The following is a 24,415-nucleotide window of genomic DNA, read 5'->3' on the forward strand; positions in this document are numbered from 1 at the left end:
CGACTAGGTAGTATTAATTCATCAGGCTATTTCGCCCGCTTGCTTTCCATTGGCGAGGTAATAAGTGCCTCACACCATAGTCACAGAGCATCAGGATTACAAGATCATCTGTTTACCAGTTTAACTTCGAGTCACGTTTGACTTATAGTCACAATCTTCTGTTGTGGAGTGCGCAATGGACGGCGAAGTCACTCATTATGCCATCTTGATTGGCATCAACAACTACGCTGAATACCCCTTGAGGGGTTGCTGGACAGATGTCGAGTCCATCCAAAGCCACCTTCAAGCCACGCTCGGCAATGCTCTCCGCACCCAGCTCCTAGGCTCACAAGACGAGAATGATCAGCCTGGACTGCCTTCATGCGACGGCCTAGCAACCTGGCCGAGCATCGACAACCTCGAGTCTGCATTTAAAGAAGTCGCCAACCAGGCGAAGCCCGGTAGTTTTGTTTACATCCACTACTCCGGACATGGCACCAGGAGGAAAGGCAGCGGGTCTCATGCCGACACGCAGGCCGGCAATCTTGCACTCGTTCTCCTGGCGAAAGGCTCGAACGAGCCTCGATACCTCCCTGGCTCTAGGCTGGCAGTCTTGTTGAACGAGATGGTGGAAAAGAACCTGGTGGTTACCCTCGCGCTCGACTGCTGTTTCTCAGGGAGCGTCTACCGTGAAGGCGACGACGAGCCAAACGAGGGGAGACGCTTCCTGCCTTATGACTCTGCGATAGCGGAGAAGTCGTTCGTGGAATATTTTCGGGGGGTCGACCTTCCGCCCTCCAAGCAGCCTGTGTTTCGCGATGCCTCGTGTGATGATAACTGGCTCATCAAACCCGATCGATATGCCATCTTTACGGCATGCGGTCCCAATGAGACAACCAGGGAAGTCAAGGTTGATGGCCATCCCCATGGGTTACTTTCGTACTTCCTACTCGATGCTTTAAAACGACTTGGCTGTTCTGCGAGCCAAAGAGAAGTCTACGACGACATCATTGCAAACACCAGAAGTCGGGCAGGTCAGATGCTACAACAGAACCCCTGGAGAGCGGGAAACCCAATGCAGGCTTTCTTTGGTCCACCGCGCGAGCGAAGAAGCGTAGGGCAGGCATCGGTTCCGATACTGAGGACTAAGACAGGCACAATTCAGCTCCAAGCAGGACAGGCACACGGGGTTTGTGATGGGGATATGTTCATCTCGTCTCCGACATCTCAGCGGCAGCACTCCCTGGTATTTAAAGTGTCTAGGACAAGAGGTTTAACATCTGACCTCGAACCTTTGGATGATTCCACGGCAGCCACAGTGTCCACGGGAAGCTATTTTTATTGCATGGCTTATCCCACCACTCGTCGATGCTTGCAGAGGTTTCCTATCTTTCTCCCATCAGACCTACCAGGGCGAGAGGAATGGGTTTCAGCCTTACAGGAACGGTCGCTTCACATCACAGACACTCGCAACGAGCCTACTTCCTTCGAAGTTGAGGTTCTGGGTGACTACCAGGGGTATCGCATCCTCGCCGACTCGGGAACGGAGGTGGTCAGGCTACCTCCTGCGGATGACACGAGCATCAAAAATGCCTCAGACATCCTGGAACACTTTGCTCGATACCGCCTTGTTGAAACCCTCGTCAACGGCTCACCGAGCCAAGAGTTCCGCAGCTTGTACGAGGTCTACGTCGAGGCGGAGGGGAAGAAGTACAGGCCCGGTGCCGAATTGGTACTCCAAGATGGGACGGTGGTCACGTTGGTGATAGAGAACCGGAGCACACAGCCCCTTCACATCACCGTTCTTGACTGCGGGCCCATGTGGCAGGTGGAGAAGCTATGTCGGGCTCCGTATATCACCGTGATCCCCCAAGGTACGGGCTATGGTGAGCCGCCATACACGGTTAAGAAGCCCCTCCGGGTTAGGCTGAAGGTTCCCGACGAGATTCGGGACCAAGGAGGCAAAGACTGCGTTGATGTGATGAAGGTCATTGTTACCTCGCGCCCATCTACCTCGTTTGCCTTGCTGGAGTTGCCTCGTCTAGGCGGGGTGGTGCATAAGACGGAGAAGGTGGAAAGATATGGGAACGAGGCAGAAGGGAAGTGGGAGGAGGCAGAAGAGTGGGATGTGGTAGAGTTCCGCATTCAGGCGCGCCTTGGTGGGCTGGGGCCAGGAGAGTCAGCCGCCTGCGCCATGCTCGCCAGGGAATAACACTGATGATCCAAGCCACAGATGTTTTGGTTCGAATAGCTGCAGATATCATGTACATACTTAGTACATCGTATGTCTGTGCGCGAGGATGTTAGTACGCAATGCTCCGTATAATCAAGGTGAGAACAGGAGTGAGAAATCGAATGTAATTCCAGTCCACGCATAATATTCTGTGTAATAGGGAGGTAATTAATGTTCCGTGTAGAAGGAAAGAAGCAAAGGCGCCGCGGAACCCAAAGGCCAGAATATCCAGATACACGTCTTCTCTCCCCCAACTACCCTTCCCCCACCCCCTACGGATCATGGTGGTTGTGTTGTGGGGGGCGAAGCTCTTCACAAGCTCCGAATGGTGCGCCACCCTAGGCTCATGCGGAGGTGACTCCTAGCAGAATGTAGTTGACGCAGTGCCATACGTACTGTAGTAGGTACCTTGCTCAGAGATGTCTCAGGCAAGCTACCGACTGTAGGTTGGGTATGTACAGTACATTGATGCACTTTCCTTAAACAGAGGCAAGGTGGCTGCTGGAGTCTGCTGTATGTATAAACGCGAGGCCTTTTCTCAAGCCCATGACAGGCCTGTGCTCGGACTGCGCCGCATGTGTTGTTCACGTCCTAAATGCCAGTGACAACATGACACTGCCACACTAATAAGGGACCAACTCCGCCATACAACTCAGGGTGAAAACCACTTTGCTCTCATCTTTCTCCAAGGAGAGACAACCCTCCCTACGGCTACTTATCACCTAATCCAGAGCATCATCTCCCCGAAGCTGCCAACCGTTCACTCTAGCTTCATCATTTCTCTCTCAATTTGTGATGAATGAAGCAAGCCTAGTCATGGCAGAGGCAAGGCCTTGTTTACTCCAATTATTACACTATCCGGCCCTCGTTTCCGGCTCCAGGAACTGAAAGAGCTAACACGCCCTCAGCTCTCGGCAACAGCCTGAAATGGAGCTTAAAAATGGAGATTCGAACGAGCAACCTCACCAAGTTGTTCCGGCTTCTCAAGCAGCCATTCATGTCTGCGACACGGGTGGTTTGATACACATCTCCACGAGCTTTGAATCGCTCGTTCAGTCTGCGAATGCGGTCATAGGATGGCTTCGATCTGGCAATCTGACTCTGTCTTCAGCGAGAGAGTTAGTGGAAAGCCTGGCCACGCCTATCCAGATCGTGCAACAGTTGATCGAGTCAACACCGGAATGTTCGACTTTTGGGAGCTCGAAGTTCAAGACTCCGGTGGCACTCTTGGCCGAGCTGAGAGCAGCTTGGAGCCATGCAATTGGGGCTATGCCGATATGTCTGTCAGGGCAGAACCCTGACAGGGATTTGCCCTTCCAGTCTGAACGGGAGACTCGCACCGAAGCTCAAGAAGGGTCGTTGTGTCGAGTGCTGTTCCTCTTCGTTCGACTGGTCCTTGTCATGAGAGCAAGCGGTGAAACAGTCCTTGCATCCGATGGCACCATGCCGACGATTGAGGACATATCTCTGGGCCACCGTTTGGAACAAATTGCCACCATTTTCGCCCAAGCTGGGATCAGTGTTGCCGAGAGATATCTCAGGACTGAAGGGGCAGATGACTTCGAATTAGCTCGAGACTTCCTGCAACTTGGGATATCCGAGGTAAAGGGTGCGAAACAGATGAGGTCTACGATTCTCGGTTGGGGCTTGTTTCTTCATGTCCATCATTACCAGAAAACAGAAGATCGGAACCATCTGGACACAGCGATCGCGTTTGCTGTACTCTTAGCGGCGGATGAGGATGTGGAAGCTGCTGGCAAAGGGGTGGTATCCATAGGGATGATATGCCTCGTCGTGTGCCTCCACTTGCAATTTTTGTGGACCGGCAAGTTGCCCAACGTCGAAATTATCGCCCACCTTGCGAAGCATGTTGAAATCGCCTTGAGAGCCAAGAGCACAGTCGCACCCTTCGCGTTACAGTGTCTGGCAGGAATGGCGTCCAATTCCTACAAGATTGAGGGGGTTGGTACGGCTAAACTTGACGAGGCCACACAAGTGCTGGCTCAAGCCGCTCGTTACGTCTCCAGCAATGACCCCAAATATCCTGGGATACTTGCCTTTGTAGGCCTTGTGCTTGACAGGAAGTTCGAGCAACGTCGTGACATCAAAGATTTAGGGGAAGCCATCAGCTGCTTCGAAAAGCACTCGTTGATACCGTACCCGTGCGATATCGAACGGGACATCTTTCTGGGAAGACTGTAGCGCAAAATGTATAAGTCGACAGAGCAACAAGAGTGCGACATCAATTCCATTAAAATCTGGCGAAAGCTGCAGGATACGCTCCCTGCCGACAGCCATTACAGGAAGTTCATTCCGTCATATCCTGGACTAGAGCTCTTATTGCTATGGACCGAGAAGATACCATCATTGTTTGACTTGGATGGAAACAGCCTAGGGCCCATTCCGAGTTCTCCACAGCTTGATTCAAATGACGCCACTGCCATGCAAGCGTTCAGCAACGTCGTGAGCCTTTTTAGTTGGTACCTCGAGTTCTTCTATCGACACTATGATCATATTTTGTTACGAAGGGTGCCGGGATTGATTTCACATCGAGTCCAGAAGACGGGGCGCAGCATCGAGTTCATGAAGGAATGGTTTGGGCTGGCAACACACACCAAGCGAAATGCGAGTGCTAAGGACGCCTACGAGGAGGCTTTGGAGCTTGCGAAGATGGCTCAGGCCGTTTGCGCTACTCTGGAGACAGTTCCACGAGCCCGCGGGGCATTGGCTTTTGTGGCCATGGTTCTCGAGGGACTGTATAACCTTACGGGCGATAAAAGCCATCTACAAGAAGCCATGAAACTTTTCAAACGGAACATCATAATCGGAGCTCACTCTCTCCAGCTTGGGCAGCAGAGGGATAAGGATAGATGGCGATATCTTCGCGCCCCTCTGGAGTTGTGGACGCTGTTCAAACTTCACCAGCACCGCTGCTCGGTAAGCTCAGATCCACCAAAGCCCGAGGAGATCGAGGAAGTCATTGAACTGTGCAAGGTCATTTTGACAGACAGCAGCAACGCCAATTGGGACCTGCTGATTGAGGTTGGGGCATTCTGTGTCCAGTTATACGCTAGACAGCAGCGGTGGGACGAAGCTTATGAGACCGCACAAAAGGTCGCCAACCTCGTTCCTCAGTTATACATGCAGTCGGCTGATAACACAGACGACATATTGTTTCATACCATGAGGCTGGCCAAGGTTGTGCCTGACGCCATTGCCGTGGCGTTGCGAGCTAGAAAGTCAGAAGACCTCGTGGATGCTCTGAGTCTCTTTGAACAATGCCGCACCGTCATCAGCACTGCCGCGGAACAGCTACGCGCGGATGTGAGGAGACTGCGAGAAGCACATCCGGATTTGGCAGATCGTTTTGTCAAACTCCGTCACGAGGTCAAGAAGCTCCGCTATGCAGAGGCAGTGGGTGAAATCTCTATCGATGATATTGTCACGAGGAAGGAAACGGAGCAAGAACTGAAAACGGAGTTCGAAGACGTGCTCTCCAGGATCAAAGGAATCATTCCAGATTTCACGAATCTTCCCTCCCATTGTTCGGGGATAAGGATTTCCGCAAGGCCGCATCACGGGGTTTTGTCGTTGTTGTCAACGTCAGTGAGTTTGGTTGCCATGCGATCCTTATCGAGACACAACAGATCCGGATTGTGGCCCTCGAGGGGTTGTCCATGAAGGACATCGAACTGAGAGAAACGGAAGGGGAACTAAGTGCCTATGATACACTTGAGTGGCTGTGGACTGTGGTGGCTCACCCTGTTCTGGACGCTCTGGGTTTTCATACAACGTTTCCAGCCACCACTGACGACGGAGCTGGTCACACTATACCACATCTGTGGCGGATACCCACAGGGCCTTTGATCAAATTCCCTCTGCATGCTGCTGGTCTCCATAGAAAGCAGTCTGGAGAGACTGTCTGGACCGAGTCGTGTCATCCTATGCTTCATCTGTCAGATCACTCGTTCAAATCCGTCAACGACCGCTCCGGAACACCCAATCATGCAGCACCAACGCTGAACCAAACAGCACTGAGAGTCAAGCACTCCTTGTCTCCATGGAGCACACCCCAGGCATGGCTACTCTGGAGTATGCTGCTAAAGAACTTGACGAAGTTTCTCGGCTCTGCGCTTCCTTGGGCTTACGAACCATCATCTCCGACGGCAGCAAGAAAGGTGTGATGAGGGACTTGAAGTCCTGCCACTTGTTCCATTTCATCGGCCACGGTGCTGCCGATGCTGTCGAAACGAAAATGAGTCGACTGCTGCTCCGGCCGGAACATGATGCCAGGAGTATAAAGGACTGGGTTGTCACTGTTGAGGAGCTGCTAGACATGGACTTGGCTTATCGACCGGATGGCATTCCCCCTCCGTTTTTTGCATACCTTTCAGCATGTGATACAAACAGGCTACGCGATAGCTTCGGCGTCGATGAAAGTATGCATATTGCGGGCGCTTTTCAGATCGCAGGGTTCCGGCATGCTGTGGGTACATTGTGGAACGTGCTAGACAGCATGTGTGTTGACGTTGCCCGGATGACATATGAGGGCATCCTCCAGGATTACCAGAAGAATGGAACCTGGACCGACGAGGGCGTTGCTCGGGCTCTTCATGCCGCACAGCGAAGGATAAGAGATGAGGCTGTAGAAGCGATGGGTGCTACACGTGTTGCGAGGGATCTCGTACCAGTGGAGGATGACAACCAGGGTGGCGACAGGGAAACTACGGACAAGAATCATAGTAACAAGATGGCTATGTGGGCTCCTTATGTTCATTACGGACCTTAGGCAGGGAAGGTGGCGTGGATAGTCTGGATGTACTTCTCAGTTTTGGGGTTTCTATTTCGTTTATGTGCCGTTTTTGTCTCTCTCTAGTGTTAGCTCTTGGCAGCAGAGTGGTCAGTCCAACAAACTCTCTCCCTGTCCTTGAACTTCATGTCACTGACACTTCACTTGTTGCCCAAACACCCCTAGCAAACAAGCCATGGGAACTGAGAGCTCAGCATGGACTAACTGCAATGTCTAGGTTAAGGATTTATTTCTTAAGTACTCTTTCCGAAAGCCACGTCTCCAAGTTCTTGTGTTAGCTCGTCGCTGGCTGATCTAGTTACTCGATGCTGAGCAAACTCGGACAATGACAAGCTGGAGATCAGGACGGTTTCGATGGCAAAGTTGTGTCTGAGACTAACACTAGTTCATCTCAAACAACAACACTCTCGCACTGAACTGGCATTAACAAATACCAGACGAAAGTACAACTAACCAATTCTCAACCGAACCCTCCATCACCAGGCACCGCGGCGACAACCACCTTGATCTGAACTCTTAATTGAAGAAAGCTACCCTGACTCTCGCCAGCACCACCGCCTCCTCCACGCCGTTCGGGGGAGTTGGGACAAACAAACCTTTCATCCCGCGTAAACAAAAACCAGGAACGACCTGGAAATACTTGACAGTGTGACACTTCCACTGACTCGCAGGGTACGCCACACACACAGCACATTCGACGAGCACCAAGTTGCGACCAGGACAGCGCATGCGCCACCGTAGGGATTCAAGACTTGATGGTTTTAGGGATCATCGATGAAGATGAAGGGAAAAGAAAGCTGTCATCTGGTCTGGAGTACCTCGACGGGCATGTCCAGGTTCAGGGCGGATAGCAGAGACCGGGTTGAGCTGTGTTGGTTGCTTAATGCTCGAGCTCCGGCCAGCCGAGCTGAGGTCGGGGTTGAGACATGGCTGTGTTTCGTCGCTCGCTTTAGAGACCGAGGATGGAAAGACGAGCACCGACACCCACCACGACACACAAGACAACTCCAACATGAGGAAGAAAAGAAGGCAAAAGAAAAAAGAAAAATATGTCATTTGGCCTTGGTCCTGTCATTATTACCTACGTACTGTTGTTATCGCTGAGTGAGGTTGCTTTTGAGGCTCAAAATGCCTCCGGCGCTAAGGGGGTGTAAATGCCCAAAAAGGAAATGGCACCCCCGGCACGTCCGGCCCCACGGGCTTGGAGCCGGGCTTGGCTTGTCCGACGCCGGAGAAGACCAAGGTAACAACAAACGGAGCAAGAACGGTGCCGACGGAGCTGTGTGCACGACGCGTTCCGGCCATCCCAGGTTGCCACATCCCACTTTGCCAGTTCGAAAAGGTTGTCCCTTCGCCGTCATGGCGGTCGCCTGTGGCTTGTGGTCGGTGTGTCCTTGCAAAGGCTCATGCCATGGACATGTTAGGCTTGATTTTGTGAGCACAACACCGCGGGCAATACCGCTCCTCCAAAGGTTATGGAATGGGAGATGTAAGAAATACATGTGTTTGATTTGCTGGTGTCTGGTCGTGTGCCTGAACATGAGGTGTCTTTAGGCGTCCGTACTACTTACGAGTAGAGCATGGTGGCAGTTTGACGTTGGGAGGCCACGATTGTTCGATGGGAGAATTCCCGCACTCCACACCCCAGGCCAAATGTGAGGCAATGCCACGATTTTTGGATGGCGTTCTTTCTGAAGTAGGTGTCTCCTAATGAGGCCGAGACATGGGGTTGCGACTGACTTGAGTTTGTGGGGGACTGAGTGAGGTTGGGCGGAGATGGCACCTGTTCTAGAAAGCGGGAGGCATTAATGCGCGCAGATAGGGAGCACCACCTGCAGGTAGGGCCGCCGGGTCATGTTCCAGGTCATGGCCTTGACTGGCCATTCAAATGAGAAGGCGCGGGTGTTGAAGCATCACTTCGCGCCCGTGCCAACTAGGTGACAACCTGACCTGCGGCCAGGGGCATGTCCAGAGAAGAACCAGCATCTCTGTCTAGTTACGGCAAGAGCGAGCTGTGCTCTGATGGTCTCGGCTTGGAACTACACCGCTTCCCTACGCTGTTTGGACAGATGTCACAGTCGAGTTCAGGTCTCATCCCATCGTCCAGATTCGCCCCTTGTTGACGGCTTGGGGTTGACGGTGACTGTGCCCTGTTGGGGGTTGTTGGCAGGCAAGCTACAGACAGCAGGCAGCGGCCATTGCATACCCGTTGTGTGATTAAGAAGGATGTGGTGTCGTGCTTCAGGGAGGTGGGCAAGGTTGACGTGGCAAGGTGTCTCCTCTGTTCAGGAGCTGCATCATTGCCATTTTCCTGAGCCCGAGTCCCGTGTTGTGTCAGAGTCCAAGATGGTGTGGCGCCCGGCGGCATCCAGCATCCTCCAGCATCAAACATGTCCCAGGAGGCATGTACGTTTCGAGCCTGAGGTACCCTCCATGAACTCTCTGTGAAAAGCGGTAGCCGACAGGTCCGATTATACATACAAAATTCGTGCCTGCACTAACAGATGGTCCTTCTGGCCTTCCCGCGGAGCTCCTTCCGTCAGCCTGCGAAGCAAGGATGTCATGAGATGGGCAGGTGTCTGCCACGTCGCGTCTGGGGTCGAGACTGCCGTGGCCGGAGAAATGGCTTTGTGAGGTCCCGGTCTCCAAGGGTGTGTTCATCCATTGTCAGTAGTGTTCGGGCGGACTTCTAGAAGCCGGAAAGCTTTGCTGACAACCGGACGCCGAACTGGTCTCGGTCTCGTCCCAACATAGGTAATATCTCCCAGCTGGTCGGCGAAGTCCGTTGTTTGGGATTTACTGTTTCGATGAAGGCAAGCCCGAGTTGTCGGGACAGTACCCATTATAGGGTATCCCACGTGCTTTTAGCTGGCCCGGGTCGTTTCACTGTCTCTCACTCTAGTTATCAAACATTTATGCGACCCGATTTCGGTGTTTTCTGTTGAGGGTAGCCACTGTCAAGTAGCGAGAGGTGGAAGCAAAATATGAAACGAAGAACTGGATTTGTCGTGTGGCTCCTGGTGGCTCCTAGACCCGTCTCACCACCTAGGCTCTTGACTCCTTCGCTTAGCCATGGGTAGAGACGATCAGATCGACCAGCTCAATGCTGTTAAAAATAGAATCTTTAGTAGCTTGTTTCTATGGTGATCAAAGATGAGTCATATCTCAGACTGCTGTTTCTTCTCTGAAGGACTAGTGAAGGTGGCTCCAGGGAAGATGGTGATCACTGAACAGACGACGGCGATCCAACGATAATGTTGACATGAAGTCAAACAAAGCCTCACCGCCGACTGTTCAGTGCACCATTGTCACATCAGAGCGTCTGAATTCCAAATTGATGGTGTTCTAGTCACATCTCAAAAGCCACTAGAGTTCGGAGTGCCACGGACCCGAGACCGAACAGTCTGGTGTCTTGGTGTTGACATCAGTCAAACTTGCCGGATGAGGGCCCGTTGAGAAGTCGACATTAACCAAGCCAGGTTCTTGACCACGCGCCAAAAAAAAAAAAAAAAAANAAAAAAAAAAAACTAACGATGCCAAGTTCTTCTGCTTTGCGATGCTTTCGTGAAACATGGCGGGCTTCTTTTGGGAAAAGTGGAACAGCGGCCTTAGGTTAGTTTCTACTCGTAGTATGGGTCGAAAATCGTCCATCTGTCAAAACGGGAGATGTTGCGAAAATCTGTTTCCTTGCCATGAAGATGCCCACAATTCACTAGAGGCTGTTACCCCACGCGCCAGTTGGGAGACGAAGCCATCCGGAAACAGCGGTGGTGCGGCGGCGACATGGTCCACGACACCAGAGCGAGCGTGGAGCTGAACCTCTCAGGAGGGGTCTTGGGTATTTGGAATTTGGAATCTTTTGAGAGTTTGGTTTCAGATCCAACGATCGACAGAGCCCAAACACTCCAAACAGAGGCCCGCAGTGCCAAGCCTGGGGATAGTTCTCGCGTTGTGATTGGAGCGGCTGCTTTCTTGGTGCCTCAGGCCCTCAGGCACTCATTGCGCGTCTGAGGAGCTTCTGCGTCAATACCGTGATCCAATGGTGAGAAGACAGACTACATACTACGTCCTGTGAACAATGGTTGCATTCCAGCATGTCAGGAGGCGGCTAACAGACGTTCTCAGCGTTAGCCCGGTGGCAGTCATGTTACCCAACGGATAAGTATCCAGCGTTGCATCGAGTCGGCAGTTGAGGTACAGCAGGCTGCCCCTGACCGCCAAGCCGCCGCTAATGCGGGATCTGCCCGACCCCAAACGTCTTGAGCCTCCACCTGCGTCTTGGCTTCTTCCCCAAGGAGGTGCACGAGTGAACGAACACTCCAAATTCCCATCGACATTCAGGTATGTTTGTGATGTTGCGGCCGGCCCGTGGATGGTCTGAACTTTGCAAGTTTCCCACTCCGACCCGCTTAGGATTTTCGAAACTAATGTTTCTACACACAGCTCGTCCATCACTCAATGCGTTTGCCCTGACAGTTCGGTTGACCACCTCAGTACCTAATGTCCAGCGAACCTCTGTGCGTCCTTCATCCATTGTAGGCGAAAATCTTGAACCTAGAGCCGTTGAATCGTGCTCAATTCCCCAGCTGTGATTCCAGCCAGCCAGAGTTCTGCATGATGCCAAGTTGACCTCCAGCCTCGACTCCTCCTCAAACTCCACAACACACTCTCCTCAAGCCTCCACATCTCAGACGCTACCTTAGATCCCGCAGGTCTTGGACCCACCTGAAGAACCGTTTCAGCCCGCCGATCCTCGCGGCTGCTGCGCCTCAACTGCTCCGGGGCCAGCGAGGTGTTGGACGCGTAGGCACAAGAAATGAGAGCACTGACTTTTGTGCGATTTGCGGCAGGAGCCCTGGCACACTGCTATTCTGAGCGATGACACTGACCGCCTGCAACGACGAGCCCATCTCCCGATTTTGGGCTTCCCACCCAAAATGTTGTCACAAGTACATGAATCGAGCTTCTAGGCTCTTGTCCCTCGCTCTCCCCCGCTCACACACGGACAGCCCGCCGATGTTCGTGATTCCATTTGGCATGGCGTCACGCTAGGTATGTCTCAATGATCTCTCGGGAGTGAAAAACGTCCCAAATACTCGCTCGCACATTGGTCAGAGCTAGCTGAGTACGTACATAGGTGGTGTTGTCTATGGATTGCGGTTTTCTTCCGATCTTTTTCCCCCATCACATGCACCTGCTCCGTGATCCAGGCCGATCCCGTCCTCGACTGATAACAATTAAGGTCCAAGCTGGAGCCCTTTGCGGACCAGGAGGCAAAAGGACGGCGGGGAAATAGGATGACAAACACAGACAACCCAGCCATGACAAGTGTCGTCCTGCTTTTCTCATGATTTTGGTTTGGACGATCTGATCTAGAAGTGACGCTGGATGTTTAGACTGTCTTCGACAGGCCCCCATTTTGACAAACAATGGAACCTATCTCGCCCACATCGGAATACCTCCCGCCCTGTACTCGTACACCGAGCAGATACCACTACAGTATTTGCTTCTCCTGTGCCGAAGCAACTTCCAAAATTGGGCCCCCTGGTCAATCTAGGTAGGCGATCAGGTTGGGGGGTGACGAGGTCGATCTGTCAACCCCTCCCCCTAACGTCACCACCACCCCTCCCCTTGCCTCTCGTTGTCTACCACACCCCCCTCCTGCCACCCCCCTCCTCTCCCTCAACTCTATCTCCACTTTCGCCTGCTTCGCGACAATAGCTGGACCGGGAACCGGGAAGCCGACGTCACTAATCCCTGGCTCCCGGACCTGGCCCCGAGTCGCTCCCGCAAAAAAAACAACCTTGCTGTAGGGTAGCCTCTTTGCAGCTCTCTGCCAGGGGGACCCAGCCCTGTGTGGTCGCCCTATCTAGGCCGGTCCCCCGCGGACTTAGGATCTGGGTAACTTTGTTTCGATATTAAATACACACTGTCAACGGGCTGTGATCAACGATCTTCCTTGTGCTGGTGCTTCATGAGCTCTACGAGCAGAGATTCTTATTAAACCCAGGCCTCTTCCGCCGTCCATCCATTTTCATTTCTGTATTTCTCTTCTGTCGTGGCTCGGCTGGCCCCTTGCCTTTTTATATCTTCAGTTCTCCTATGTTGGCCTAATCACCTTTCCGTGCAGGATTTCCACAGGAGCCAGACAGCAGGCAAAATGGGTATGTCTTACTTTCTTTCAATGCCTTTTTTTTTATCCTTTGACCCACGCTCTGTGGTACCGTCAACTCGACGTGTCCATGAGATGACCCTCGTCTCCAATAGCGCAATCCTTGTCTGTTTGGTGCTTGAATGGAGGGCGGCAGTCCTAGAAGCGGGTCCCCTTGGAGTTCAGATGGTTGTTCGGGTGTCTTCTGATGATATTCCGACGTCATTTCCGCGTTGTTTTGTCTCGTCCTTGTGCGCACAGCGTTCGCGACCCGGCGACTGACGAGCCCAAAGTCAGGATAATGAGCTTCGATAACATGCTGAATAGGCCCTTCGAGCACGAGGCGGCCTATTCAAATGCGGACCATCTCGTCAACAACCCCGAGGCATCTGATTGTGACTCGCCGAACATCCAAATCTTTCGGCATAAATACAGCCAGTCTACGTCTTCCACGGCATCTTTTCTTTCTTCTGCATCGACAAACTTTTTGGGATCACATTCGAGAAAATCATCCTCAACTACCATCCCAGAAACACCCTCAGCCGATCAATTCATCCTTTGCGATCCTCCCTTGAACAACAACCACTCAAGACCACCACATCCAACCATCAACACACAGATGGCCGATCACCCCGCACACTCCGCATTCAACCGCCACGAGGGTGGTAACCCGGCGGAGGATCCAAACCTCCCGCAGCACCTGTACGATCGGGTGTCCAACCTGATTGTTGACGACGGCAGCCGTGCCGACTCCCCCACCGACGCGGTCATGCCCCTGATGCGTCGGCCGGCACCGAGCCAAGAGCCCGCCAATAGGTAAGTTTTTTATTTTGATTTTATCACGTTGCCCGACCACCCCTTTTTTGTCGCGCATTTTTTTGCCCGGAACGACTACCCTCATCCTGGCGTCTGCATGCCGCATCTCCCATCACGGGGCTCTGGCACCGTGATTGAACCCCAGCCCTCCGATATCGGAATTGCATCTTTCCATATCACGCAAAGAGCCTTCTCTGGCACATTGTTTCCATTCACAAGGGACTGCTCGGAGGGTCGGTTGCTCGGGTTGCTGCGGAAAGTTCCGTGTAACTTGTGTAACTCGGAGGGTTGGTTGCTGGATTGGGCAACTTCCCGTGCCAAGCTCGAGAGTTCGGCGCTTGGCACCGGAGGACCTCTCGGAGGACCTCCGGATGGTCCCACTTTTTCCATCCACATGGTCGGGTCCTTCGGTCCTTGGCGTGGCCGAACAACCGGCTCAACGCCTCAACCTCAACCTCAACCACCTCGAGTGATGTCGTGGCCTCGAAAGTTCAGGCCAGGCAAGCCCTACAATCAGGCATTCTTCCACGTCAACAATGGCGGACAAAGCAAACCCAAATCCCTCCCCCTTTCAGACTCAACCTAAACCCGAGTCATCCCAAGTCTGCTCCCAGCCTGGCAATCAACAATGCATTTCGAATAAGGTTCCTAAGAACCTTGAAGAGCTATTACATTGTTCTATTGTTCCCATTGTTCATTGTTAGCTGTCAATGAGCCCTCTCGCCGGCGAACTCCCCACTGCTATTCATTTCCTTCCTACTTATACTCCTTCCACATCTCTACTCAATTTCCAACTTTCCTTCCTTCTCACACACTTTCTAACCTCTACTCAACTCCCATTTCCCATCCCTTCCGCTTCCTCTTCCAACTCTACTTCCACTTCAACTCCGAACTCTCCTTCCAATTCCAACTTCACATCAACACTCGAAATTCCAACGGCTACAACCCTCGGACACTGCTGACAAGATGGCCAGTCCTGACCCGAGCAACGACAACAATTTGTAAGTTTGCTCTCCTAAACCTCTTCCCAGCTTTCCTACCCAACTCAGCTTCCCACTTCCAAAATTTCCCTTCTGAGCCTCTTCCCAACTTCCCTGCCCGACTCAACTTCCCACTTCACTTCCACTTACAGCCCTGCTCTTTTCATCCTCTTCCATCATTTTACATGCCGACTTCCCATCCTTACAACCACTTCTACTCCCACTCTTGTCATCGTCTTCCCAACCTTCCAGACCTAATTTCCAACTTCACATCTACTTCCAACCCTACTCTGTTTACCCTCTTCCAGCATATTCCACCCCAACTTCACTTCCGGCTTCACATTCACCTCCATCCCTACTTCTTATCATCCTGTTCCAGCTTTTCCTACAACAACTTCATCCTCTTCCACTTTCAGCCCAACTCTTCTCCCCCTTTGGAAACTTATCCCACTTAAACTTCCTACCTTTCAATCACTTACATCCTCACCTTTCTCATCCCAACTAAACCTCTTCCTCTGCCACTTCCAATCTTTCCCATTCCTATTCCTCTTCCTCTTCCCAATCTTAGCCACTTCTTAGCCCCTTCCTATCCTGCCTTTCAACTACTTACACCCCCACTTTTCTCATCCCAACTTAACTTCCTCCTCTTCTTTCACTTCCAGTCTTTCCCTCCACAATTATCTTTCCATCTTCCTCCCACTTTCAACCTTTCCCATTCCTCTTCCTCTTCCTCTTCCCAATCTTCCCCAACTTCTTTTCCTTTTCCCATCCTTTCGAAACATCTTAGTCAACACTCAAACTTCCATCTGCTACTCAAACTCCTGCTAACAAGATGGCCAGCCCTGGCCCAAACAACCATACCATCCTGACCACCCACGACCAGCGCGCCGAAAACCAGTCGGCTTCCGAGTCGGGTGCCTCCGCGATGGCCACCCCCGAGAGCTCCTCCTCGCCCCATGCGGCGGCTACTTTCAACTTCTCCCCAGAGGCGGCTCCGCCGGCCCCTGCTGGCATTCGACTCCGTATCGCCCCGGAGTTGCGTCAGATGGTGATCCCGACTGTTTTCGTCAACGACACCATCCTGAGCAATGAGATCGATATCCACGGTCCGAAGATTTGCCGTTGGATGGAAGGCCTTTGCCAGATCTCGGCCAACATGGATCCCAAGAAGGTGGACTGGCGCAAGGCCATGTCGCACGTTTTCGGTCGAAACAAGAACTGCACCCGCAGCATCCCTGAAGCCTGCTGGCTGTTTATGTGCCGCAAGCACTACCAGCGCGGCCGCTACCGGAACGGCCACGAGTACAACGTCAAGCTCACCACCCTGGTCATCACCCAGGTCCTCCGCCTCGAGGCCTGGTCGAACTTCAACCAAGATACGGGCGCGCCCGAGAATGGCGTTATTACCGACTATACTCTGTCGCCCCGTCGTCGGGAGCAGATCCGCCTGCAAAACCAGAACCGCCGCAAGCGCAGGCCGGCGGCCAACGAGGAATCTGATGAGGAGAGCGGCTCCGATTCCGACTCGGACGTTGACGTCGGCGAGGCCACTGTTCCTCGCTGGCTGGAGCTCGCTTGTCGTCCTGGCAAGACCGCAGCTGAGATCATGCAGATCCTGATGCGCATCCTCAACGAGATCCGGGCCAACATCATGCCGCACTTCCCCGACATTGAGATCCTTCCTACCATCACGGGCGACCGCGCCAAGCCCAATAACAAGAAGCGGGCCAAGACTCGCCGTTCTGCCAACGCCTCCCGCGAGTCTTCTGCCATCGCGCCCCAGACTGGTTCCGGCTCGCGCTCCCGCCGCGGCCGTAGCTCCGGTGGTTCTGGTGCGACCTCCCCGGCCGGCCCGATCTTGGGAGGCCCGATTCCGGGTACCCACCTTGCGTATCGCCCGAATCCCATTACCCCGAACCCTACTCCGTTCATTGGCGGTCCCTACGCGCCCTATGGCACCACCGCCGACATGCAGCATGCGCCGTACCCTCCCATGAACAACTGGCCTGGCCCGGTTCCTCAGGCCCCTGGCCCGCACGACTTCACTCGCGGTCACCGGGTCACTCGCTCCTACGACGCAAACGCGTTTGGCCAGGCTCACCTGGGCTACCACATGAACACGCCGACCAGCGAGCCTTTCTCCAGCTACGCGCAGTACCCCGTTACCACCCGGGACCGCACTGTGCGCACCCCTCAGAACGGTTACTGGGACGACCGCTATGACGAACGTCAGCGCGCCATTTGGCAGCAGCCGACGCCGCATACTCAGCCTGCCACTGGAATCTCGAACACGGGCTACAACTTCTCTACTCCGACCACCAACCCCACTGGCGCCCCTCTTGGCGGGCGTCCTCCGGCTAACGTTGCTAAGCACACGAAGAGCCAGAGCATGCCCGCCTCGATGATGGCCATTGCCGCTTCCCGTGGTTCTCACCCGCAGACTTCCATGGCTCCGCCTTCGTCGATGGCCCCGACTTCGTCCATGACCCCTCCGGCCCAGACTCAGCCTTCGCCGATGTATGGCGGCCAGCCCGAGTCTCGCTATTCTTACGGCAGCTCGTCCAACATCCCCGGCATCGGTCCTTCCCTGACCAACATGAACGACTCGATGACCCGCGCTACCGAGTACGACAACAACCAGCGCCAGCCGCCTGCGGCTGACTACGCCGAGCCTCGCTATGTTGTTCCTCGTTTCGCGGATGCTCGCTACGCTCCCCAGAACCAGCACAACCAGACCATGGGTGGCCAGCAAGAGAACGTTGGCAGCATGGCTCCCTCCAACCAGTACGACCAGTACCAGCAGGCCCCGCCCCGTCATTAAGCGGACTGATAGGGCTGGTAGCGGACCGGTCGCGGGCAGGTTACGGATGAGCCAGAGTCGCGGATGAGTCTGTGATGAGAGCGGTGATTTCTGCTGCTGTTGAAATGTCACGGACATGTACAATGTGCGCGGACTTCACGCATGCACATTCGACACAGATTCAAAAGCACAAAAAAAGGTCAAAACGACAAAACGACAAAAAAAAATTTCGCTTTCCAGAACGGTGCCGTCCCGGCAGTCGCTCGAGCACCTTTCGGCACCTGCCCTGGATCTTTTTCGCCTTCAGTTCTTGGGTGTATTATTTCTCGCTCATTGGTTTTTCTCTGAGGTCGGTTCTTTTCAGCACTGGGTTCTAGATGGAACAAGGTTGGCATGGGGCAGGCGGCGCACAAGGGGACGGAAAATGACTTTCACAAGACGACTACCGATTTCAACGGCATATACCCCGGTTACGGACAAACGGATATATGAGGGCGCAGGACGGACGGGAACGGGGGATGGGTACGGGGAGACTGGCGTTGGAGGGTCGCGTTGATTTCTTTCCTCTCTGGGTTTGCTCTCTCGATCTTGGGATGAGCATGGTTCTCGCGAGGAGGGTTTCGGACAGGAGGATACGTTCGGGCCGGATCATCATCATCACCACTCTGGCACCAGGACACCACCTCTCGTCACCCTGCCTGTTGCGAGCAACAACCATCTCACGGCATGTCGTTTCTTTCTCTGGTCGCGGAATTCTTTCTGGGCCGCGGTCGCGGATTTCGTTTTTTGTTTTTATGTATCAAAGGTTTTGTAACTCGCTTCGGCTCGGTATGGGTGGTGATGGCGGCGGTTTTTGCCTCGCATCACAGTACCTTGCCCTCGAGACCGGCGGAGTGTATTATAGCTTAGACAAGGCAGACATGCGTTGATTTCCCATAGGTTTTGTGTGGTGTTAGTGACAGTGATGCCTTGTGAGTGATAGTGCGATAGGTGTGGATGTGATGTGATCGTAGTGATGGTTGTAGGCATGTTGTGATCGTAGGTGTGGATGTCCAGTGTTCGTAGTGATGATCGGTGCGTAGGCTTGCTGTGTCTTTGGCAGATGCTTGCTTGTTGTATGCTTTACTTCGCTTTACCTTGCCTTGCCTTCTTTTTGCTCACTTGCTGGCTTTGCTCTTTCTTGCTCATTTGTGTTTGTGTCATGACCATCGCTTACTACGAGATTGTACAGGCATGATGGTGGTGGGTACGGCTACTGTTACTACTACTGTCATGTATTATTATGGGAGTTCCTCGCTCTTAGATATGGGAGGGAAAAGCCTCAGGATTGAGGTCTTTAGACAGGAGTTCTCGGTCGTGATATGGGGGTGATACAGAAGCTGGAGGTAGGAGGAGATAGGGGTGAGATTGTCCTGGAAAGCTTCCTGAGTTCAGAAGGGACGGATGGTCGGTGGTGGTAGTGTTGATGATGTTCTTTGGGGATCTTTGTTCTCCGGGGTTTCTTTTCGCGTCATTCCTTCCCCAAAGGCAAACGCCAACGGCCTTCATTCTTCTTTCCCAACGTCAACGGTCTCGAGCAGTATCTCCTTCCTGTTGACTCTGGCTTCACAGAGCTACGAGGCAGGCCAGAAGCTGGGGGAGGGGACTGGGAGCCAGTAACTAGGGGAGACTAGGAGCTGGGGGCCCAGGCGGGGGAGGACACTGGAGAAAGGAGTGGACAAGAGGTCAACGGCGGGAAGGTGGTGGGTGGTGTGCTGTCAGAGCTGGGTGGCCGGCTCACATAGATGTCAGAGCTGGCGTGTGGGACGGGGACGTGAGTTGGCAGTGAGGTCATCACGGTGGGTTCCTCTGTCGTGTTCGAAGAGCTGGGGGTGGGTAGACACAGTGGAGATTCATGTGAGCTGTTAGAGCCGGGTCACACATGCAAATGGCATCGTTGGCGCTGGATGCTAGGAGTTGGCACCAGGGATGGGGATGTGAGTTGGCAGTGAAGTCATCGTGGTGGCCTCTGCCGCGTTCGAGGAGCAACCTGCTTGGAGGTCGCGAGTCTTCTTGTCACACACTCGATACCTTAGAGGCTTCAGAATACATCAAGTGGATTGGGATCATGGTGTACCTATACCGGTTCAGATGGGTGGCTGTCTTGTCTGAGGAGTTGAGTCTGAGGAGCTGAGATCTTGGGCCTCGAGTAGTCTTGACATTTGCTACACACTTCAGTCCTTTGTTACATACTTGGCGGAGATGGTGAACTGGTATCCTAGCGGAGTTGTACAGGTTCAGATAAGTAGCTGTCCCAACTGAGGACCTGGTCTCTTGCAGTTGCGGGTATTCTTGTCATTGATGGGATACAACGACCTGGTCTTCACGAGTCGCTATACGAGTTCAGATCGATAGTTGTCTCGTCTAAGTTCATGTACCAGATTCCGTAGCTACGAGTTCGGGTTGGTAGGTTGGTAGTTGTCTCATCTGGAGTTCATGTACCAAGTCTCGTCTCCAACGACCTCGCTACGAGTACTTGGCGGTTCTGAGGTACTCAAGTTCACACATCCGTACATAATGTCGGACATCCAGCCTTTGTCATGGTGGTGTCTTGTCTAGTGTAGGCTTGCAAGTTCACCGGCGTGAGACTATGAAGCCAGCCTATCCTTTCCTTCTCCTGGAAGCAAAAGCTAAGCTTCCCTTACACATGTGCTGACTGTTCCAAGAGGCATCAACTTGCCACTATCTTAATCACGCATTCTCTGGGTGTATAGCTAGAGGCATCGGTCCTTTGCCGCGATCACGACCACGGAAGTCTAGATGTGTGGATGCTGGGGAAACCATCCGCTGGTGGCGAGTAGGCCGCTGTCCCCTGGCTCCTGGTCTGTTATTTATTTTTCATCCTGTCTTGACGCCGCGGACAAGATGATCGGTCTGCTCGCCGAGTATGGTGTCCCAGCGCAACCCAGGACGTCGCTGCTGGCAACAAGACTCGGTAAGGGCAAGAGACGAGGAGTATGGGTGTTTACATGGCAGTTGCCACGCCGGGAGACGGGTCCCGCCGTGATTTATCATCGGAACGACATCATCAATGCCGATGCCAGATCTGGAAAATGGCACTCTCGCCACGGATATGGAGCTGAGTCAAGCGGGGTAAGTCGAGACGATCCTGTTGGTCCCGTTGGTGCGCGATCCGATCATGGAAAGTTGGCGAGGCATAGACTTGCGATGGAACACTTCTGTTGTGCTGCAACTTGCTGTGCGCGGGGTTACTCGTATACAGTAAAGGGTGGGATGAGAGTGGGGGGATGTCGAGAACAACCTGAAGTTCGACAATGACGTTGGTGCTGGCGGTGGAAGAGAACTGCAGCAGATGGGAAAGCTGGGGTTGATGCTTCTGGAAGGATGGGCTCAGGTGGGCGGAACACGGGAAGATCTGGTGGCTGCCGGTCCCGTCTCGATGTGACGAAATCTGCTTCTGGCAGCTTGACCTTTTCCGACTCATGCACGGAACAACTTCCCAATCACCATCGGGGAGAAGTGCGCTCTCTCATCGGTTTGTCCACTTCGTGGAGCCGGTGTCTACTCGCAAGGTAGGTATTTGCCAAAGTTCGGGAGGGTGAGATCTGGGGACGAACAAGGAACTTTTGATCTTTTGACGCTATCAAGGTTGGTGGGCATAGTTACATTGAAAGGTCCCAACTCATCCACCTTGCAGATGATATTAGCGGCGAGATGCGATTGGTTTCCTGCCTGGCATAGTCAATCAAGTCCTTGGTATGTACTCGTATCTTCAGATATGCATCTTTGTGAGAAGGAAGAAAACCTGTGGAGTTCCAACCCTTTTCCGTCACCGCCATATTGTACATACATACACATACAGGTCACTCCGCCGGAGAATAGTGAGATGTATCGGTCCTTGGAGAGTTAAACAAAAAAGATGTTGGTGGATCCAAGCTGCACGCACCTGCAGTAGCTTTGAGCAGGCGAGCCCGGAACAGCGGATCGATGCATGTGGGATGCAGCGTCAGACCAATAACTAACGGCGCCATTTCATCCGCGTCCTTCTGTTTCAGGTCTTGAATAGGTAGTTTCACCTCTCAAGGCTCTTCGGAGTCGTAGTGTGCTCGATGGTTTCATTATCAACGCCCCTGCATGTCGTTGCACTGACCATTGTCAAAATGTCGGATCATCAGAAATTCCAAAAATTCCGTCGCTTTCGGGTTCCCGAGGTTCCAAGGTTGCTTCCACATCACAGACCCCTCTCTTGACTTGTTTTCCTGAGCATCATGGCCACGAGGGCCATCCAATAGCCCACTCACAACGACAACGCTGCTTCATCCCAAGGACGGAAGCGGTGTGCTCCCTTTTGACATTTTTCTTCATTTAATACACGTCGTTCTGGAAGAAGCCCATTTCTCATCCCGCCCAGGGCCTTTTGGATCTGCGGCCGCTGCCAGACTGTTGTGTCACACTCAACTCCAACTGCCGAGGTCGCAAACACAAACCCTCACAGAAAGAGCAGGAATTCTGCAACATTCATTTGCGTCTGAGAGAGTGCTCGAGAGCAATACAGATCAGCGAAACACATCAACGCCACGGTCGCGTCTCCCACCACGACCATGGCCATCACCGTCATCGCGGCCCTGGGGGCCGTCTTAGCCATGACCATCTACACAGCTATTTCTGGCCTCCTGAAGGGAATCGCCATGGCAAAGAAAACTGGCTTCGTCTACGTTGTCTCTCGTGAGTCCCTCGATAAGAATCAGAATGGAAATACCCTGCCAACTAACATGGTTGACTAGCCGTCTCACCCTTCAACCGCATATGGCAACTTACGTCTTGGTTGACCATCCCTCTCATCAAGCTCCTCCCCAAACCGCTCTGGGAAAACTGGCTATTGTATGGCTCCTTGTATCCTGCACGAGCGACCAGCAGATGCTGACCTTGGCACAGCATCCTACTCCCTAGCTGGGCTTACAACACCAAACAAGAGCACTGGAAGCGCTTGGGGACCGAGACCTTTGTTATTGTGTCCCCTGGCGATATCATCCTTTTTACGCAACACCCTCAGCTGATTAACCAGCTGACGCAACGTCGTGAGTCCTTTCCCAAGGACATCGCCTTGTACGGGGTTCTCGACATGTTTGGGCGGAACGTTCTCACCACCGAGGGCACTCTGTGGCGCTTGCACCGCAAGGTAACCAGCGCGAGCTTCAACGAGAAGAATGCGGCCCATACCTTCTCCGAAGCCATCAAGCAGACGCAGGGCATTCTAGACCTATGGTTCGACGGCGCCAACAACATGTCAAAGACCATCAAGACGCTGGAGCATGACACGATGAGGTGGGCGCTCAACATCATTGGGTATGTGGGCTTCGGCCTGCGCCTGCTCTGGCCTGGCCAGACGATGCCTGATGATGTTGATCCCAAGCTGGCCAAGTATGGCAGTCTGGAGCCGCCGGCCGGTCATACCCTGTCGTTTGTCGATTCGGTTGAGCTGGTGCTCAAACACATTGTGGCCATCTTGCTCTTCCCTACGGCATTACTGGGTCTCCTCCCATTCAAGTTCGCCAAAGAAGGGTACCATGCCAAGGTCAACTTCTTGAAGTACATGGACGAGTTCCTCCACGACAAGATGGAGGAAGCAAAGAGGGGCGGTGAGCCCAAGGAAGGCATGGACATCATGGGCCAACTGGTCCAATCCAGGCACAACGACAAGTCCGGAACCGAGGCGGCTTCAGGCTTCAGGCTCAGTGACGCCGAGATCATCGGCAACGCCTTCATCATGATCGTCGCCGGCCACGAAACCACTGCCAACACTCTGCACTTCGCGCTCATCGAGCTAGCCACCAACCCAGCCAGCCAACGCCGGCTGCAGCGCGACATCGACTCGCTCTTCGGCACCTCCGACCCTTCCACTTGGGACTACGACCGCAGCATCGGCCCGCTGCTGGCATCCCACGTCGGCGCCTGCATCAACGAGACGCTCCGTCTGCTGCCGCCCGTCGTGACCATCCCCAAGGTGGTCAACCACGACACGGACCAGACGGCCACCGTCGACGGCCGCACGCACGTCATGCCGGCAGGGATGAAATGCACCATCATCACGGTCTGTACCCAGCGCAACCCGCGCTGGTGGCCCACCGGCCCGAGCGAGCGCACCGGACAGGACAATGATTTGGACGAGTTCCTCCCGGAGAGGTGGTACCGGACGCGCGGGGACAGCAGCAATGGTGAGAAGGACGGGAACGACGGCGGCGCCGTGGAAGACTACGGCGGGTTCCAAGGCAGCGACGTTAGCGCCGCGCTGTACCGTCCCGTGCGCGGCAGCTATGTGCCCTTCAGCGACGGACCGCGGTCGTGCTTGGGGAGGAGAATTGCCATGGTGGAGCTGGCGGCGGCGCTGGCGGCCATTTTCCAAAAGTACAGCATCGAGTTGGCGGTCGAGGAGTGGGCGTCGGACGAGCAGGTTGAGGCCATGACACCCGAGCAGAGGCGGGAGGTGTATGTCAAGGCGCAGGAGAAGAGTCGCGCTACTATTGCGAAGGCGGACTACTCGGCCCTGACGCTCAAGCTTCACAATGGGCTCTACGTGCCGGTGAGGTTGGTGAAGAGGGGCCACGAGCGGTTTGTCAGCGACCCGCTGCTACAATGAGCGAGGGGA

General features: G+C 53.7%; 4 protein-coding genes across 4 annotated transcripts; all 4 read left to right on the plus strand.

Moving 5' to 3' along the window:
* Window positions 1–175: 175 nt before the first annotated feature.
* VTJ04DRAFT_8106 (uncharacterized protein) lies at window positions 176–2,191 on the plus strand (the record flags this gene model as incomplete). The annotated part of the gene is made up of 2 exons (XM_069366507.1): window positions 176–1,013; window positions 1,443–2,191. 2 exons carry the CDS (start codon window positions 176–178, stop codon window positions 2,189–2,191), a joined length of 1,587 nt encoding a protein of 528 aa, XP_069217434.1.
* Window positions 2,192–4,654: 2,463 nt separating this feature from the next.
* VTJ04DRAFT_8107 (uncharacterized protein) lies at window positions 4,655–7,001 on the plus strand (the record flags this gene model as incomplete). The annotated part of the gene is made up of 3 exons (XM_069366508.1): window positions 4,655–5,673; window positions 5,733–5,818; window positions 6,259–7,001. 3 exons carry the CDS (start codon window positions 4,655–4,657, stop codon window positions 6,999–7,001), a joined length of 1,848 nt encoding a protein of 615 aa, XP_069217435.1.
* A 6,791-nt stretch (window positions 7,002–13,792) lies between these two features.
* Window positions 13,793–17,790, plus strand: VTJ04DRAFT_8108 (uncharacterized protein; the record flags this gene model as incomplete). The annotated part of the gene is made up of 3 exons (XM_069366509.1): window positions 13,793–13,989; window positions 14,964–14,990; window positions 15,810–17,790. 3 exons carry the CDS (start codon window positions 13,793–13,795, stop codon window positions 17,788–17,790), a joined length of 2,205 nt encoding a protein of 734 aa, XP_069217436.1.
* Window positions 17,791–22,370: 4,580 nt separating this feature from the next.
* Window positions 22,371–24,406, plus strand: VTJ04DRAFT_8109 (uncharacterized protein; the record flags this gene model as incomplete). The annotated part of the gene is made up of 3 exons (XM_069366510.1): window positions 22,371–22,494; window positions 22,554–22,650; window positions 22,705–24,406. 3 exons carry the CDS (start codon window positions 22,371–22,373, stop codon window positions 24,404–24,406), a joined length of 1,923 nt encoding a protein of 640 aa, XP_069217437.1.
* Between the last annotated feature and the right edge of the window lie 9 nt (window positions 24,407–24,415).

Source organism: Mycothermus thermophilus (assembly GCF_041956435.1).
Source record: "Mycothermus thermophilus strain CBS 625.91 unplaced genomic scaffold VTJ04scaffold_5, whole genome shotgun sequence".
Taxonomy (NCBI): Eukaryota; Fungi; Ascomycota; class Sordariomycetes; order Sordariales; family Chaetomiaceae; genus Mycothermus; species Mycothermus thermophilus.